We start from the raw sequence: 20,854 nt of genomic DNA, 5'->3' as shown, positions 1-20,854 counted from the left end.
CTAATTGTTATTGGACTTTAGGACGGACGGAAATTTCGAATTATAGAGTAGTTTCGCGACTAAAAATGAAAAAAATAAACAATCTAGAGACTTTCTTTTTAATTGTTACTTTTCTTTCAAATTAATATGCTAATAAAAAAAATTTAATTGTTGAGAAATTAAAAAGAATTATCTACAGATAAACATTTTGAATTTAAAATATTTATAAAGTTGGTGTAAGAAATAATTCGTGTTTTAGCAAAAAAATTTCTTTAAATCTTACTTTTTTACCCTAAAAAGTTCTCTATTTTAAAAAAAATTATTATTCAAATAGGGCTAATACAACATAAAAAATTTCACTTTTGTTTAACTTTAACAATATCTTTTTGTAAAATTTCATAATAACACGTAAAAATGTTTAATAAAGCTCAAATATTCCAGTAGCTGTGGGTTTACCGGAAAACGGCAGCGGCTGTCATTGGCGAGCATTGTTGCATGGCTAAATGTGCTCCGCTGCTGTGGTTACCAACCATCATAGGTGATGAGCAGCTCACTGATTCACCAGGCCCGGGTCTCTCACAATATTTACTGAAACAAATAGGACTATTAAATTTTCTGCTGAATATTTTTGTTAAATCTCAATTTTATGTATTTTTTGAAATTCAGAGTGGCTCCCTTTTAACATTGTGGCAAACCTCTAGCATTATCCTAATTGGTAATATGTCGGTTACAGGTCTGCATCATACCGTTTGATACTAGAGACATTATAAAGGTTACCTTTTGGAGCTGCTAAATTCGACTCATGGCATTAAAAAGTGTAAGTGATGTAAATCACTGCCGTGCACAGACCTCCAGACAAAAGTTGTGCAATTAAAGGGTAAGTTGACTGTAATACACACTATAATGGTCCAAGAAAAAATAATTTTACTGTAATACGTTCATTATCTTTATTTTTAAAAATAATAAATTCATATATTTGAATGTGGAGAAGAATTGTGGTTTTCTGATAATCCTATGAAGCAGCTTATAGTCCCTAATAAAAATTAACGCCATATAATACAAATAACCAATGATAGAAAGTATACATTGTAATTGGCCAATGGTAAAATAAATACTAGCCTATCATTGGTCTATATATTTATATTGTGTGACGTCATTTTTTATTAGGCAATGTAAGTTGCTTCTAATCCTGTTCCTAATGATGATTATCTTTACCTGACTCTCCAATCCGACTCTTCATCACATGCCAGCTGACTCGGGGATGAATTGGACCTGTCATCCAACCCTCCAATATCTTCACAACAATCTAAAAGAAGTAATGTTTTGATTCAGCTTTTTTAAAAATAAGGTTTAACAACAATCTAAAAGAAGAAAAATGTTTTGATTCAACTTTTTTAAAATAAGGTTTAACAATCTTTGATATTCTGGAATTGTACATTGTATACTACATCTAACTGTATATCCTTATATAAAAGTAACCGGATGATTGTTTATATATCTATGTGTGCTTGTAGTAAAATATCTTGGTAACTGCTGAAAAACATTATGGCCCTCTTTAACATTAATTTATGTCGTTGGTTGAGGGAAATCACACTTAGAAAATAATTAACTTAAATTGAAAATGATCTATTTATCTCTTCTAACTTCTTCTGGAGAATGGATTTATTATTAATTGGATTTTACACCAGATTATCATGTACTCTACTAAAGTGAAACTTGTAGCTGGCTAAAATAACGATACCCCCATCCATCCCCTTTACGCCAATCCCTCTACTGGATGATTGAACTGGCCAATAAATGATGTCTATGATAGCAATCTAAATTGATGAAAATTTTTCATTGTCATAATATCCACATATATTCTAAATTCATTTTCTGGACTGCCTGTAGAGGATACTTACAAGTATACTTATATCTAAGGGATGCAACTCATTATTATATATTCTTCATTCCCATTAATTTTAAAAAGTTTGAATTCGTTGTTACCTTTATTATGTCCACCACCTCCATGATGCAGTGGTGACATCTCTCTGTCAGGTAACCAATGATGAGGATGAACATCAGCACCATCTCCACCTCCATACCCTCCATGAACATAACCCCCACCACCACTCAATCCATTACCACCGCCAAGACTGTTTGGTCCACCCAGACAGCTCAAGCCAAGACCATTGTGACCCAGACCACCATTTCCCCCATTACCTCCAGAAGTGTTGAAACTGCTGGGGCCAAAGCTCTGGGTCAATTGAGACAAACCTTAAAACAGGGCATCTTAAGTTTTAAATATTGGAATCTTGTATTCTTTTATTTTGTTTCATACAAATAACTTTAATTGATCAAATAAATAAAATTTGTAAGATTTTTTAATTTTGGGTCACGATATCAGAAAGCTTTCATCATTACTTTCATGATCCAAATAATTAAAATTTATTATTTGGAAGGAAATAATTAGGTTTGGATTATGCTCTCATTTTTTTTAACCAAAGACAGCAAACCCCAAAATTTGGAAATAATCATTGAAATAACCCAGCAAAACTGCATTAGACAGAAGAGGGTAATTTTTTCTTTGAAATAATAATAATAATGTTTATTTGGTGCTGCCAGGTCCCCCCCCCCCCCCCCAGCTTAGGAGATAGCACATACAATACTCTATTGTTTTGAAATAAATGGATGTGTGGATGGACAGGAAAAAAATTATCATCAACTTAGGTTGCAATTAAGATCCAAGTTATAGTACATTCATTTCAAAGAACCTAGTAATAGTGTCTAACTTTTTATCTTCATGACGTAACATTAAACCATCTTTTTTTTTAGGGGTTTCCTTTCCCATCTCCCCTCTCATCCTTCGATTTTTGCTCCGTCACAAAGATAAAAAGTTAGACACTATTACTAGGTTCATTTCAAAAAAAGATTTCTTCATTCCTTTGAATTTATGGTGTAAATATATAATTTACCTGAATACCCTGATGGTGTCCACCCTGAGCTAAATATATAATCTACCTGAATACCCTGATGGTGTCCACCCTGAGCTAAATATATAATCTACCTGAATACCCTGATGGTGTCCACCCTGAGCTAAATATATAATCTACCTGAATACCCTGATGGTGTCCACCCTGAGCTAAATATATAATCTACCTGAATACCCTGATGGTGTCCACCCTGAGCTAAATATATAATCTACCTGAATACCCTGATGGTGTCCACCCTGAGCTAAATATAATTTACCTGAATACCCTGATGGTGTCCACCCTGAGCTAAATATAATCTACCTGAATACCCTGATGGTGTCCACCCTGAGCTAAATATAATTTACCTGAATACCCTGATGGTGTCCACCCTGAGCTAAATATATAATCTACCTGAATACCCTGATGGTGTCCACCCTGAGCTAAATGTTGGTAGTGAGGGGAGGCTAGGAGAGGATATGAGAGGGGAGGAGGACTGAAGGAGACTGCTGTTCTTTATACACTAATGACATGTCAAGTTTAGATAAGGATAACAAGAGGCCATCCTGCATTTAAAGTACAAACATCTATTTTTGTGTGTAAGATATATTTAGGCAGGGAGGAAGTAGACACTGGCTGTGCATTACAATAGTCTCTAAAGTTTTATAATAATGGTTTCTTATTTGTTGGCTCAACAACTTTGGGGAATTGAATTTTGAATTGTTAGTTCAATAAAGTCAGTGTCGAAACGTTTCAACCCCTAGTTGTAATTTTCAGAGGGGGTAATTTTGCATTTCATCATTGGGGATGTACACCAGTTTTAATACATTGTTTATCCCTTAAGATCTCTCATATTTAGGTTTCTTTAAAATCGACTAAATAATTACTAACTAAAAAGTCAAAATTTGTAATACACTTGGGACAATGTCATGATTAAGATATTAAAAATACTATCTTCGGCTGCTTTATCAGGTGCATAAGATATTACAATTGCTTTCGCAATATACGGGGACAACTCATAACAAGATCTATTTGAATATTTTCTATAAACATTTTGTGTAAGAGCAATGGTTTCACATGTTTTACTGTTAAATAAGGGGAAAAGGATATTTTTAAGAATAAAAGGATATATACACCTTTTCTTTAATATCTAAACTTTGACCTTTCGTTGTTTCTTCCATTTTGCTCTTCTATTTTGAAACCAAACCTGATCAAAAAACAAATATAAATTCTATTCTACAATTTGTTATCTAGCTGTTTCAGCCAGTCAGTCAGTTTGTTAAGCAAGGATTTTAGCCTGAGAGAGCTCTGAAGACAGGATACACCATGAGATCTTATTTTGGTGTATCTTTGAGCCTAACTTCCCTTCAGACAAAAAAACTTTGATTGCATGACCTTTGCAGAGAAGTACAAACTGTTCAAGTTAATGGTTTTGGACCAAGACATTCCCCCTACCCTAACTATTTCTTCCGCGCACCTGACACAGCAGCAGTAGGAACCATTTTCTACGTATTTAGTTATAATGCGGTGTCGAGCTGAGATTCGAACCTATCATGTTTTCGACAACGAGCGAATGCGCAAAGTTGTACGCCACAGTAACGGGTTAAACAAGGACATTTACTCCCAACTTAAAGATGGAGGACAATAGCCTTAAACAACAAAGACATACATATTTGATTTGCGTCTTTGAAAACATGTTAATCAATCCTGACATTTCCGAGATCTTTAGATTCAGGCAGAATAAATTGCTCCTCTACATCATACAATTAAGGAATCTTTTTTTTCTGATTATAAAAGCCCGGTAAAAGGGAAAAAATATGATATTTCTATTTTTGCATTTTGACCTTGGCACCATAGAATTCATGTTTTGAATGATTATAGTGGCTTCACCCTTATCATCTAGGAGCTCTCCATAAAAGGGGGGGGGGGCGGAGGGTAAGGGGCATAGAAATTACCTAAAACCATCCAAAAACATTGATTTCGAATCCAAAATAACAACTGGATGGGTTCAATCTTGACCGACAAACAAAAATTTTTACTACTTCATTTATTTTAACAGGACATATGTGTATAATATAGACAGTTTCTTTTCAGCAATGCCCTTACCCTCATACCCAATATAACATAACCTAACCTAAAATGACACACAAACCCCCCGGCCCTTTCAATTTATCTCAATATTAGCGGGAAGGGGGGATGTTTTTTTGAGCTCGACTAGTCACTTTGAGAAGAAATCCAACGATTATTTAGATAGCAATTTTTTTTTTAAATATTTACAAATTTTTACCTAATTTATAAACATTTTTAACAGAAAAAAAACAGCATTATATCATATGAATAAAAAATTATATAAACTCATTTATTTTTTTATAACACATTCCACCAAGGTTTTGAAAAATATGACATTATTTTAAATACACAAAAAATGCTGAAAATAAACACTTAAAAAATTTCTAAACAAATATTATCACACCAAATGGGTTGACTAATATAATCTTATTATAATCCTAACTACATGTATATTCTATGTACATATACGTTATATATTTTTGATTTTTACATTTTTAAAATAAATATAATTTGAATTATTTACATTGTACGATTTTGAGATTCGTGTTTTAGGTGTTCCGTCAGTCTTTAGTATTTTCAATATTATTTTTATTTTTATAGGTTTTATAAATTTAAGGTGAAAAAGATTAATTAAAATTTTAAAAAAATCAAAAGTAAAGAAATAATAGCATGCAAAATGAACAAAAACATAAAGAAATATAAACCAAAAAATTAGTAATGTTTGAAAAATTGTTGATTATGATGTTGCCACTGTTGATAATGTTGAGGCCACTGCCGGGTAATATCCAGATACTGTGACATATGATGAGCTGCCGACTGCTGATCTACACCAAGCAGCGACGGCTGAGCTGCCGCTACACCTTCCAAACTCACGGCTGCATTAAATCTCCGACTAGCTTCACTAAATTGCTGGTTATATGCCATAGTGGATGTTGGGTTTTCTGGACTGGAGCTATTGGCGCATCCTTCAGAAGCATAACCAGGGGACAGCGGACGCCTGCGTGGGCTGCCACACTCCGGAGATGACGGTGGGCTGTAGCCGCCAAGTTCAACGCCTTCGTCGTCGTCATAGCCAGCTCCGTTTGGCGGCTGACCGCTCCCGCTGTACTTCTTCTTTTTCTTCCATTTGGCCCTACGATTTTGAAACCAAACCTAAAAGAAAATAAACAAAAATAAAATAAAACAAAACAAAATAAAAAGAAATAAATAAAAAGCGATCATAAAATAAAAAAAAATATTTTAAAATTATTATTTTAAAATGTTGATAAAATCTAAAGAAATTAGAAAATACGGACAAAGTATGAATTAGGGAGAGAAGAAAACCAAGATGGGGGGGGGGGGATATCTCCATACCAATAAAAGTCGTGTTTTGGAATTAAAGGGATTTCAGCTACATCATTTTACTTTCATGAGGGGAATTTTAAATATGTATTAGGATAAAAATTATACAATTAATTTTCTTTAAGTTTTTTAGGATGTCATAATAGTATTAGTTGGAAATATAATAAATATGTAGATCTATCCAGGATTCCAGATAGTATGTATATCTTTAAGAAAGGTATCCTAACAGATAGTCATACTCAATGGAGTCCAAGCTTTTTTCATTTGGGAGGGGGAGAGGAGGGGGTTAAAAATTATAAATTAAAAATTTTTGAGGTGTGTACAGCACCCTTAAATTTTTAAATTTTTATTTGGGGATGGTGGTAATCTTTATGTCATAGCTTTTGACGTCCAAGCTTTTTCGTCTTTTTTTTGGTGGGGGGGGGGGGGGTAAAAAGTTAAACTTCAAAATTTTTTTTGATTGGACGTCCTTGGTTTTACTTTATTTATATTAAAATCCACTTCTTGTGTTTATCCTTTTTGTGGCATAAATAAAACAAGAATATTATATGTATACTAAATGGCAAAATTTTTAAACTGGAAAAAAACATTCTTCTTGATATACTAAATCCAAAGTTAGTGTGAATTAAGGTGTAACGAACAAACGGACAGATAATTTATTTGTGATTAAAGTTTTAGATGTCCCAAGGGCAATACAAATGAAAAGAAATCATTGTTTTTTTTTGATTTGTTGGAAGAAGTAAAAACTAGATGTCATTCCGTCAAAAAGGCGTAATGAAAATAAAATACAAAGGTTATATACCATATAGTCAATCAAAAGTTGATTTTAAAGAATTTATAGGTTTAATTTCAATTAATTAACATGATACAAGATTTGAATACTTGTAAAGTACACATCCTACTATGCAAGGGCGAGGGGACATTGTGCTTTTTATTACACTAATTCCCAAAGTTTTATAATTTCGTTTCTTATTTGTTGGCTTATTAACTTTGGGGACTTTTATTACATTTTGAATAATCAATTTAAGTGATAACATATCAACCACTAATTTTCATTTACAGAAGGTGTAATTTTGTGTATCGTCATTGAGGATGTACATCAATTTATCGGTCACTACTGATTACTTTAGATCCCTGCTAATATGTATAATATTTGGGATGATTCGAAAAAGGGAGACTGCACCAAATATAATTATATTAAAATATTATAGACAGCTATAATATCACATAAAGCTTCCAAAACAGATATTAAAAAACTCAATTGAAAGTAATATAGAAAATAAAAAAATATGATAATTTTTTACTTTAGGTATGATATGTAAATATTCTAAAACCTTTATCTAAATTGGATGTTCACGTTAAGTTTGTGTTAAAAATATTTCATTATTGTTTCTCTAAAAGAAAAACAGGTGAACAAAAATAGATTTAAACTCATTAGTACTGACAAACATATGGTTTCATATCCAGACGTCAGTTTCCTACTCTCAAAGTTACATCTTTAACTGAAAATCTGAAGCCCCCCCCCCCCCTCAAACATGCAAGAAATAAAAATCTTCTACGTCAGTATGTAGTTTTCTCATGACCAATGGTGCACTTTATTTTTACTGCCATCACCCCCCCCCCCCTGCCATCCATTCGTACCCACAGTGGAATTTCGTAGTATTTTTTTTTTTTTTTTACAGAATTTATACAAATTACACAACTAAGGAGAAAGTTACAAAATCCTGATAGTTATTTATCGCAATGTATTATAGACAGCTTTCCGCGGATATCAAAAAAATATGAGATTAAAACCAGATTTGTTATCCCCGAGGGACCGACGGCCTGTGCTAAATTCTTCTTCAAATTGTTCAAAATAGAGTGTTCCAAATATTTCAACCAATAATTTTAATATGCAGAAGGGGTAATTTTGTTTAGAATCATTGGATACCTGCATCAATTGTCCTGCTCTGAATTTATCTGTATTAGAGCCGTTTTGTGGGATATAATCCATAGTACCTCCCCCCCCCCTCCCCAACTCACCCCGCCATAGTGTAGAACTGCATAAAATTGAGTTCTCGTGTATATGTAAATGGTGCAATTTACAACTCTGCTATTATCCAGAAATCTGAAGGGATAAGACAATAGCCGATAAAAATTTACACAAAATTACCCTTCTGTAGATTGCAATTAGTAGCTAAAACGTTTGGACACTAAACGTAATGAATCAACCAATCAAAATCCAATAAAAGTTCCCAAAATTGTTGAGCCAGTGAATAAGAAAAACGATATTATTAAACTTTAGGGGCTTGTGTATTATAAACAAGGCTCCTTCCTCCCTTGGTATATCACAAATAAAGACACGATAATTCAACTAAAAAATGAGAAATAGATATTTTTTATTTTCATATCTCGGTAAAATTGTCTCTGGATCAATTAAAAAATTTATCCATACCTTTATTACTTGACATTTCTTTACTTTTGGGTTTCCTGTCCACATTTAGAAGGACACTCTTATGTTTAAAAATACCCAAAGGGGCGCGACTAGCTTATTTCCTTTTGTCTTCAGGTCAATTTACATTATTTAAGACCGGATCTGACTTTAATTTATGAAAAAAAGGGCTGAGTAAATGTTATACATGTCCTTGCATTAAATGACAGTTAAATCCGTTCTAAACGGAAGTGTGTTGACCTGTCTTACATGTAAACTCCGCCTATTTCGGATATAAGCCTACATGACATTCCCGCCTACTTTTTAAATCAAGTAAAATCCGGTCTTAACGGATGTGAGTTGAACTACCTATCTAGCATACATTGATCCCACCCCTTAAGATTACCGAAAATGACCTGGGTTAAAACTCCGCCTCCTCAAAAATGGTTATAACTCCACCTCCCCATGAATGAAAACTAAATCCGGTGTAAACGGTTATGAGTTGACCTTTACTCTAATCCTTTAAATAGACAAGGGAGGGAGGGGACATAGGTCTGCAAATTTCATCGGTACCCAAAGTTATATAAACACGCTATCTCATTTTATGGCTAAAAAAATTTGAATACTTCAATTAAATCTTGATTGGGTGATTGACATTTTCAGTGCCCTAACTCTCCAACCAATAATCTTTAACTACGGAAGGGGTAATATTGTTTGTATTTATCATGTATATTTATTTATCATCTATTGTCTTATCCCTTAAGATCCCTGTGACCAATCTTAACATTAATTTTTATTTTTAAAAGACGCTTGCATGGACAATTTCTAACAGATTGTCAAACTTTAGTAGCGGGCCTACTCTACAGTATCCTGTGCACGTTCCTAGGTAAAATTTTAAGATTTGCCCGAAAAAAATCTGAAATAAATCCTAATTATTCTTTTTATTTCCCCAACATTAAAACTTACAAAGTTTGGACCAAAAACAAAAGTTTCAGAAGGATGCAAATTTAAAATTTGAAGTTGGTTTAAAAGTTTAATGTAAATCAAGTGGCAGAAATGATCTATTGAATAAAAACTTTGCAAAGTTTCATGAGTTTGGATGAGAGGAGGAGAGAAAAAGGACTCATGATAAAAAGGCCATATTCTAAAATATCTTCTTTTATCCTGCAATATTTTAAAATATTTTTATTTACATTTAGACGTATAGTATTCTAAAATGTAAGACTCATTAAAAAAGCAGGTATGTAATTTATTCGTGGATATTAAGACACGGGGAAAATTGTCGAAAATTTTGGTTGCTAACATGGATATCACTTATTGTTCATCCAGTATGAGGGGAGAGGATGGGATGATTGATTAGTGGGTTGTCGTTATTTTAGCCAGATACAAGTTTCACTTTATTAGAGTAAATGTTATTCCGAAGTAAAATCTAAGTAATGATAAATCAATTTATCTTTTCCAAAAAAAAGTCTTATGTCAGTGGGAAAAGTTTGATGAATCTGGCCCCCAACCAAAATACCCCATTTATCCTCCCCCGGCCTCATGGGACATGAAGACAATATATATGGGACACAAAATATACCATCTTCTAACTATCTACATAAATCTTTGAAAACTAGAAGTGGTGAATATAATATTCATGGAACTTTACACTTTTTTCTAACAACATAAGAATGATGGAGAATGGGGATGTGTTTACAAAGTAGCAAACTTTCGCAATAGCAAATATTTTCACAAAAATAGAAATACTTATTCTAAATAGGTAAAAAGAACAATAGATTTCTGAATCATATCAAGATGTATTTTTTTTTTTGGGGGGGGGGGGGGGGTGAAAGCTTATTAAAGACCTATTAGAAAATGGATTTAAGCTATTTTCTCGGGAGAGGGGGGTTACGGGGACAGGTCCCTCTTGCTAAAGAAACTCTTATGCATAGGGATTGAGAAATTGGAACTTCTGCAAACAATAAAAAAGTCCAATAAAAATTACATTATTCAATTCTTGAATCTAAAAAAAGAAAAAAAAATCGTCCTTGTTTTATAATATGTAAAAAATAATTGAAGTTAACTTTAAAAATAAGAAAAGCTTTGATAAATTTTAAAGCATCAAAAATAAAAAATAAATATTTTGGAAAAAAATTTAGAGTTATGATAATTTTGCCTTGTGATAGGAATACCGTAGATTTTTTTTAAATAAGAAAGGAGAAAAGGGAGAGAGGCAGAGAGGCAGAGAGGCAAATATTAGTCATTTGTTTTAGCTCTGTGGACAATAAATAATACTGAGCCACATTTTTAAAGAAGAAGCTTTACTATAATTATATTGTTGGTCCGCCCGTAATGGTTAGATCTTTTTCTTAATTAAGACATGTTAGAATTGACCTATCGATTTCAAACTTTCATTATGATTGCTTAACAGTTAGGTACGATTTAGGAAGCGTAGCAACTCTATCATCATTGTGAGAAGGTCCATACGTCCATGCTGACTTTTAACTTTTTAGACGATAACTTTTTTATGATATTATTCATCTGATTTTTGGAATTATCTATCAGCGATGCATTTCTATAGTCAAATCCTAAAAATGAAAGTATATACTTTAACTCTTTAAAACTAAAATAAAAAATGGGATGAGTAGAATTCCACCCATCCCCCCTAAAGGGTCACTAGAGGCCTCTAGGCGTAACCGCTTGTATACAAATATGTGAAGAATATGCAACAAAATAATCCATATTGATAATGTTTTTTTTTTTCATTTTAAATCTTGTTCGCTTTTTGGCTTGCTACATATTCTGAATACATTTATAAAAAAACATGCCTAATTTTAAAGAAAAATGTGATGATAATTTGATAAAAAACTTGTTATCTAACCGACAAAAAATAAAACATAAGCCGTATATTTAAAAGCAATAAAAAATTCAAACATTTCTTTAAATTTAAAAAAAACCACTGACCACACTTCTAAAGCTTAAAAATCAAATAAAACCCGAAGAATTTTTATTTGCCTAAATTGAAAATCGCATAAAAAGCCTAAAAAGTTGGCCATAGGAATTTGAGGTGAGCTTTTCACACCTTTTTTATGCCTTAACACACAACCACAGCTACCAAAACATAAATTATACACCTTGTGTTGATTTTAGTAGCGAAGATACTGTATAACATACTTGTTTTCTTTTCGTACGTCTATTGCGGATAAATTTTAAGATTACTCAGATTAATGAACGTCTCCTCTAAAACTTTATTAATTTTTGTGATATGTTATTCTAGATATTTTACTTATGCATTGCAATGCTTTGGTTCAGATGCGTGCAATTTCTTGACTTTTAAGTTTTATCCTATGTTTTATATCCCATTAAAAAGATAAATATGTAATTTTCATATAATATAACTTCTTTTCAGTTTTAACTTTTATTTTTTAAAACTATACATTTTTTATTTTTTTTATCTATTTTCAAATATTATGTTTGATTCTAAGACTTCAAATAATGCCATTTAAGATAAATAAGGCATTTCTAATTGTGAATGTAAATAAAACCTTTATGTTTTGCCACGAGGAATGAAAAAAGGAAAATGTAGACTAAGTTTCTTAAGTTTAGTAAGAAATATGTTTATTTGTTTACTAAAGTAATAAAGTTGTATAGTCCTGTCACACCAGAGCTGAGGTGGATTCTTTAAAAAATTAGGGTCGCTGCATTGCTGCCTCACAAAAATTGTTTTTGTGAAAAATACTCCAAAATCGCATAAAAAATCTACAAAAATCAATAAATATTATGTTAATAACCCTTCTATATCATATATTTTAAGATTTAACAATTTGGTTAGGCAGCGATGCAGCGACCCTAGTTTTTTAAGTATTCACATCAGCATATAGTTGTATGTCGGGGTTTCAACAATTAAAATTGATACACATTTACAAATAAAAAAAAGCATTATCGAACAACCATGCAAGATAATTTATATATTCAGGCCCTATTTAAACACTAGCTGCTTAGTCCTTAGCCTTTAAGGAAATCTTAGGAATTTGTAAAAATATTGCTCCTACCTGTACCCTTGATTCGGTGAGGCCTATTCTCAGTGCCAGCTCTTCTCTCATAAATATATCAGGATAGTGGGTCTTACCAAAGCTTCGCTCCAATTCATTCAATTGTCCAGGCGAAAATCTAAAATTATTTATCGCACTTCATAATAGATAGCTCTCTGCGGACCGGAGAGTAAAAGAAAAATTATGATATTAATACCAGTTTTATTAGCCCCAAAGGGTTGAAGGCTTGTACAAAGATTTGAGAGTAATTTTCAATTAGTCTTTTACCTTGTCCGATGTCTTTTCTGTTTTCCATTTTTATCCAGGTCCTGGCTGATATTCCTGTACATAGCGTGCTTGTCCTGCACACTTGACCTGTCCAGCTGAGCCTGCACACTTGACCTGTCCAGCTGAGCCTGCACACTTGACCTGTCCATTCCAGGCTGCACAGCAAGGCTGGTCAACCTCTCTCCTAGAGAAAATGTATTTTTATTCTTTAATAATCAGTATATATTTCTTACTCATCCAAATATCATCTCTTTATTTATAAACCAACTGATGATTTGTCAAAATTAAACAATGAAACACTGTGTATTGGACTTTTCAAAAAAAACATGCTTAAATAAACTGTGTTGATTACTTTATGTTATGTAAAAGTAACAGGAGGTTTATCTGTTTGTGTGTTTGTACCAATGTATCTTGAATATTGCAGTACCAATATGGCTCTCCTCTACAATAAGGCTTATTATAGGTCATGGAAAGATTGATAACTATTTTTATGGAAGGTTTATTCACCCAGCTTGCCTTTGGAAAAAACCCCACAGATATCGCAATTAATTGTGTTGGCAATGGGGGCAAGACCTAAGTAATAAGTTTCTAACATAGTCAAAAGAGATCACTTTCAGTCGATTTTTAAAAGCCTATTCGGATAGGCAGGGGTTAGGGAAATGGAAAAAGTTATTCTATGGCCCTAATTTCTTTTTAATTTAAGGGGAGGTCAGTGATCGATAGGCATTTTTAGGGAAACCCCTAATTTCACACACACACAATCAAATGCATCATAAAGTGAATCTAATTTTATTGGCTGGGATTATGTAATTACAATTGTTTACTTTAAGCATAATAAAATTTTCCAACCAAACTGATGGTTTAGCTGTCTTAAAACTAGCTGTTTTAAAACTAAAAACTAAATTAATTATGCATAAAAGTAGGGCACTCTTTTATTATAATTAAAATTCATTTTTTTCTGATAGTTAAACTTCACTTGTAAGAAAAAGAATAATCAAACCCTATATATCAAAACAAGGTTTTGGCACTTTTTGCAGTCAATACAAATACATATATGTAATAAATGCAATAAAAATTATGACTATTAATAGAAAAAAAAACAAGGGAAGAAGGGGACACTTTTATGAAATTTTGTAATGGTTGTAAAAACAATCAGCGTGGAAACTTTTCAACTAATAATTTTAATCTACAAATGGGGTAATTTTGTTTAGCGTAATCTGTTTTGTACATCAATCAACTTGTAGTCTTATCCCCGAGATTTCTGAATTATATCTAATTTTAAAAATTTTATTGAAACGCATTTACAATAGTTTTTTTATCGCATCGTATTATAGACAGCTTTCCGCGGATATTAAAATAAAACATATATGATTAAAACCAGTTCTGTTAGACCCGAGGGGCCTAAGTCTCGGGCTAACAAAACAGGTATTAATTTCATGATTTGTATTTTAATATTCATGTAAAATTGTCTGTAATACAATGCTATACATGAATTTTTAAAGAATGGCTGAGAACCGGTTCTAATCCAGTGGCTATTAATCGGTTTCGAGGCCCTGCTGAAAATTTCTTTTAATGTTTTTTTTTATTCCTTCTTAAATATGATTTGAAAATAATACAAAATATGAAGTTTATTACAGCTAATAAATTAAAAAATGTAATAAGTTTTTAATTTGTTCAAATAGTATTTGTGCAACGAATAAATCTATGCTTAGCTAATGTTAATCTATCTTTTTATATTTCCATCACATTTTCTTTAAATCAATTTAACTAATAATGAATTTTTAAAATTTTAAGTATATAAATAGAATTTTTTTTTAAATTTAGATATTTTTACCTTCTAAATTATGATGAGACGCCTGAAGCATTCTTTTCTTAATAACCTTACACTATTTGTAAGCTTTATAGTGATAACTTTTTTCTAGTTTATTATTATATTACTGTAGTAATAATGTAATAATATTCACAGGTCCTGATAACATTTAATTAACCATCTCTCTCTCTCTCTTTCTCCTTTTCACTGACTCTCTTGATGAACAATGTATTTGTATGTGTGTGTGTGTGTGGGTGAGTGTGTGTGTAAATGCACATCATATACTCAAAATCAACCAATTTGGTTTCTTTTTCATTTACACCCCCCCCCCCCTCCCATTTCCCCTTTTGAAGAGGAATGGGAGAAATTCCCTATCTTGGCGGCACCTAAAAACTAATAAGACATTTGGCGGCAAATTTTGACCAATGAGAGCAATGCTTACACGACCATTTCGGAGAATAAAGTAAAAGGAAGGAGGGGATTATACCTGAACATTTAAAAGGTAACAACAAAAAAGGGAAATACAGCAGGGATCTAAGGGATAAGACAATGGCCGATAAATGAATGTACTTCCCTGATAATTACTGGTTGAAATGACTTAATGAACCAACCAATCAAAATTCAATAAAAGTCCCCAAAGTTGTTAAGCCAACGAACAAGAAAACGCTTTTATCTAACTTTGCGTACTAGTGTAAAAAAATAAACAGGCCATTGTTCCCTCCCTCCCTATAAATAAGGAGTAATGGGAGGGTTTATGGTCAAGAGATGGAGGAGGGGATGAGAGAAAGAAATAGAAAGATAGAGAGATGTAAAAAGGCTGGCTAACAATATCTATGTGTATCCTTAGCTATTATTAAAAACCATCATGTTGTAGAATGATCACAGTAAGGATTTTTATAAGCATAGCTACTCTTAAATTATCATTATGATACATGTATCTATTACAAAATAAAATGTAGATTCCTATAACCAAGAGGCATATTCTATTTTTATAAAGTTTTATTTTTACGTTATGATCTCACTAACAACTGAACCGATTGAGTTTTCTAAATAAAAGAAACCTTCATATAGATTTCAGGTTGGTTTTAGGCTATTTTATTTTGTTATTTAGGTCTTGGGATGGTTTTGGCCTATTTTCTGCCACCACCAATTTCTGTACTTCAGTACTTTACATGCTATTTTAATAATTTAGCTGCAGATTAGTTTGTTCATTTTCTGCCCAATTCTCATCATATTATATTATCAACGTTGTAAGGTTTTTGTTTGTTTGCCCGTTAGGATATCGTTATATAACCCCACAGAACCGATTGAGTTATCCATTTTAAGGAAGCTTCACAAAGATCCCGGATTGTTTAAGTCTTATGATAGTTCAAGGCTAATTTTCTACCCACTCCCTACCCCCCCCCCCGCCCCCCCCCCGAATAAGGACCTCCTTGAAGCTAATGGCACAGCCTCTAGTATTATTATATATCACTTTACGGTTTTCATTTAAGGATTATTTAACAAAGACAATTATATTCATATTCAATTATATAAGTAGCGCAGCACTTTCGGATAATTATAATTGTATAAAGTAGTGGCATGCACAGAAATTTATTCAGATTTAACAAGTACCTGTGTACAATAAAGCATTATTTTGATTCTTCAACGTCTGACAAAGCAGCAGTAGGAACCAATGTTAATGTCTTTGAAGATGAGTGAACTATTTAATTTTTGTGTCAAATTTTAATGTTAATCGTTGAATTGTTGTTCATACAATTCTCGTCTACAATGAAGCTTCTCATAGGTCCCGGGAAAGTTTTTTACTGTTTTTAGGAAGGGTACCAATTTTAATATATTAGTAATTTTGAACTTGATTCGAATTTAAACTATCTTTGGACTTCTACCCTTTTAGCTACAATAACTCTAATAATACATATCAGGAATCTTAAGGGATAAGACATTGGATGATAAATTTAAAGTACACCACCATTTATGACAAAAAATACCTATATTCCTTTTAAATATTAGATATTGGTGGAGAATTTTGGACACTGCTGGTTTGTACAGCCTAATCAAGGTTTGATAAAAGTCAACAAGGTTTTTTTTAGCTAACAAACGAGAGAACATAAAATTTAGAGATAATTTTATTTACATTCCTATCCCCCGCCTCCCTGAATAATATACATAATATTAACTGTTCTCACGGAGGAACTATAATTCTTTTCTATAATTCTTGACAAAAACATAATTTCTTTAAAACTTTACAACATTTGCTTTACAACACCAGAGGGAGAAAATGTTAACTAACTGTATTTCCTATCGCAATGATCTCGAACCGACTCTTAATTGGGTCTTTGAAAATCGATCAATGGTGTCAAGAATATCAACACAGCCAAGTAGCAGAAAACAATTTGCTAGCAGACGAAAAAGGACATTGAAAACACATGAATCTTTGAGAGTATTTAGAAATTAACACAAAGAAATTATGAACAAACTGACAAAGTAAGTTATAGAGCAATGTCCATGAGAAAGGGGCGAGGAGAATAAAAAGAAAAGGGACTAATCACCAACAACAAAAGCTTTACACAAATTATAACACGATTTCCTCGTATTAAGAGGTTTAATGATTTTTCTCGAGAGGGAATGATGACAACATGCAAAAAAGCGAAGCTAAACAAAGCAGGAAGTCAGACAAACGAACATTAAATGTTATAAAGTAACAACTGCTTTAATATTCAACATTATTTAGAAGTTTAAACACTAATTCTGGCTATCTATCTATCTAACCTAAAATTACTTACTTCGCTTTTGACATTTTACCTGATGGTCCTAAGAATCTATATTACAACAAAATAAAAACTATAGGATGATTCCATCATATAAAATATTGTTTTTAAAAAGTCATTAATTATCCTGTTTTAAATGGTGGTTTTACGTGCTACGCTTTCAAAATTGTACCTAATTGTTGTATGAATCATCTCATCATGCCAAATATTACAATTCATACCTAATAATTAAAACAAAGTTAGACCTTAAAATTAATATAGAATACGTGGATATATTGACAGGGGAAAGTTTGTCGTCAATTGAGGTGCTAATATGGACCTCATTTATTGATCAGTTCGTTCATCCATGAGGGTATCGAATTATTTTAGCCAGCTGCGAGTATCCCACTATTAGAGCACATGAAAATCTGGTTCAACATCCTAGTAATCATATATCTATTGACTATAATTACAAAGCGACTGCGCTACAAAAGAATGAGTTTATTCTTGTTCCAATAAAGAAGCAGCTTATTCTTGTAATTCCTTTGAACTAATAAAGTCTCTACTAATCTCAACACAAATGTAGGGAATTTAATAATATATAGTAATGGATATAATACACGTGGATATTATGACAGGGGAAATTTTGTCGTCAATTTAGGTTGCTACTTTATTTATTGGTTCTTTTTCCTCCAGTAGAAGGGGAAGATATGGGGTAAAAGGGGTAGACTGGAGGTATCGTTATATTAGGCAGCTGTTAGGACCATTTTATTAGAGTAGGAAAAAATATGGTGCAACATCAAAGTAATTATATATCGATTTATACAGTTTACTAGAGCTCAAGGGTTAGGGAAACTGGAAAAAAGTATGTTTTTTTAGTTATATGCAAAGCTTTGTAAACTTAGTTATATACCTAAATAACCTAATAGTTATTTATCGCATAGTATTATAGACAGCTTTCCGTGGTTATTAAATGAAAAAAATAAGATTAAAAGGCAGTTTTGTTAGTCCTGGGTGTCTAGAGGCCCAAGTTGACAAAACTAGCAATTACTTTTATGATTTTCATTTCAATGTAATACGATGCTACACATGATTTTTCAGCAGGGGTGTCCAAGCTTTTTTATTTAGGGGGGGGGGGGGTAAATGGCGCAAATTTTTTAACCCCCCCCCCCCCTTCAAAATTTTTTTTTTTACCCCGGGGGTAAAATTTGCTTGGTGGGGGGGAATTACCACCCTCTTCAGGACAAAGCTCCAGAGTCCGCCTCCCCCTCTACTACTATATAGTAACAAAAATGACATATATACAGGATTATTGTATGATCTTTATTTCAGGAGTTCAGGCCATGCCTCACTAAATATTATGACACAACATCTTACCCAATGCTTCCTTTTTAAAAAGCATATGAAACTCTGACTTATCTGTGTACTTACTCATGTTTGCATTTAAATTTTTCCCTTATTTCCTGAATATGTTTGGATGGACAACCTGTAGAGGTAACCTTTGTACTGGGTCACGTGACTTGTAATTAATGACACGTGTCAGAGTGGAACTATCTTATTTAGATGTTACACTCGCGTGCGAATCGGAGAGGGCTTTTGGGGCAATTGCCATTCTTCCCCCCTTGTATCGCCTAAAATGCTCCCCCTCCCCTTAATGTTGAAAATTCCCCTTTTTGCTCCCCCTCCCTGGTGAACAAAAATGTCCAATTTGCCCTTACACCTTCAAAAAGCAAAAGTTTCCAAAAGATCAAGAATGCATAAATGCAGGAAAAAACATTGCATAAAAATTTGTTGGCCGCTTCGCGCTAATAACACAGAATTCTGTTCAATTAATCTTACTCAATCTTAGAAATGCCTATTATAACCAATATCCAATTTTAAACCATCGCAGAAAAAATGTTATGCTGTTTACGCTGTTACGGAAAGAATGCTAATTTTTTTACATTTAAAATTTTTTTCTGAGAAAATAAATTAATCAATACAAAAATATGTATTTGAAATTTTTATAAAATCAGTTTTTACCAATTTATTACATGGTATATTTGGTTGTTACTTCAATAAAAACATTTGGAAACATCAAACACTTTTCTTATAACAAAAAGTTATTTTGTGGGGGAAAAAATTTTCGTGCCAATAATTGCATTTTAAATTATTTCTTTCCAAAAATGTATGTCTGTGTCTAAATAAATCACTATGTACAAGTGTTAATGTTCGTTTAATTTTAAAGCTTAGCTTTTATGAATGTTATCATCCTTTTTAATAATAAAATTAGAATTAACCAGCTGTTGCATTTTAAATTTTTTGGACAATTTGCAGCCAGAAAAAAGAAATAAAAATCAATGAAAAGAAAGTGAATAAATAGAATTTTAATTGTTATCGTCTCTCTAAAGTTATTCCAACTGTACTAAATTTATAATTTCACAAATAAGGAAAGAAATATTTTGGGTGAGTTTTATACTTCTTTTTTCTCAATTAATGTTGTATAAGTAAACAATTTTTAATTAGATAATTTAGCTAGTTAAATTGAAAATCATGACCACTTTTTGTTTTATTCTTATTTAACTTTTTAATTGAAAAATTCCCATTATATTCTGAGAAAAAAAACACAGAATTTTTATTGATAAAATTTTAATATCTTCTCTTTCAAAAGGAACTTTTAATAATTCTCATAAATCAAAGAAAACAGTAATTCTTATTAAAAAATGGATGTACTATTACTTGGATCTTACACACCAGATTTTCATGTTCTATAACAAAATGAATTCTGTAGTGGGCTAAAATAACGATCTCCCCCATCCCCCTTTACAATATCCTCTTTTCTCCTAATGGATAAACGGCCTGACCAATAAATGCGGGAGATATTACAACCTAAACTGATCAAAATTTTTCTCCTTTTATATCATCCACGTATATTTTACATCCTTTAATAAAAGTTAAGATTATTTTCTTATTTTCCTTATCATTAATTGTGTAAGACGACATTCGAACATCTGTGCAGATGCCGCGCACCAAAATTGGCAAGCATTCGCCATGACACTTTATGTCTGCTGTCCCAGCCAGACACACACACACACACGTCTCCCATACATCTCCATTTTATGAAACTAAAGTGCTTGACAAAATGTTCCTTCTATTTGTGTTGGCAAAAATAATCTTTAAAGTGTTTTTGTAAAAACTTATATTATAAAATTAATAATATATTTAAGTATTAAACAAAATAGTATGATTTCAATACTGTAGATAGTTCT

General features: G+C 32.1%; 1 protein-coding gene across 1 annotated transcript; it reads right to left on the bottom strand.

Annotated features, from left to right (window-relative positions):
- On the bottom strand, window positions 1-15,068 carry LOC145308882 (uncharacterized). The gene is made up of 8 exons (XM_080150300.1): window positions 14,884-15,068; window positions 13,050-13,233; window positions 12,783-12,900; window positions 4,090-4,134; window positions 3,342-3,450; window positions 1,966-2,235; window positions 1,195-1,285; window positions 1-567 (listed from the first exon to the last, which is right to left on the bottom strand). The coding sequence occupies exons 1-8, from the start codon at window positions 14,912-14,914 to the stop codon at window positions 432-434; spliced, it is 984 nt and encodes a 327-aa protein (XP_080006426.1). The 5' UTR covers window positions 14,915-15,068; the 3' UTR covers window positions 1-431.
- Window positions 15,069-20,854: the final 5,786 nt, after the last annotated feature.

This window comes from Acartia tonsa, chromosome 2 (genome assembly GCF_053477335.1).
Source record: "Acartia tonsa isolate MP-2025a chromosome 2, ASM5347733v1, whole genome shotgun sequence".
Taxonomy (NCBI): Eukaryota; Metazoa; Arthropoda; class Copepoda; order Calanoida; family Acartiidae; genus Acartia; species Acartia tonsa.
The sequence above is the reverse complement of the archived record's forward strand: the minus strand, read 5'-3'. Positions and strand labels throughout refer to the sequence as shown.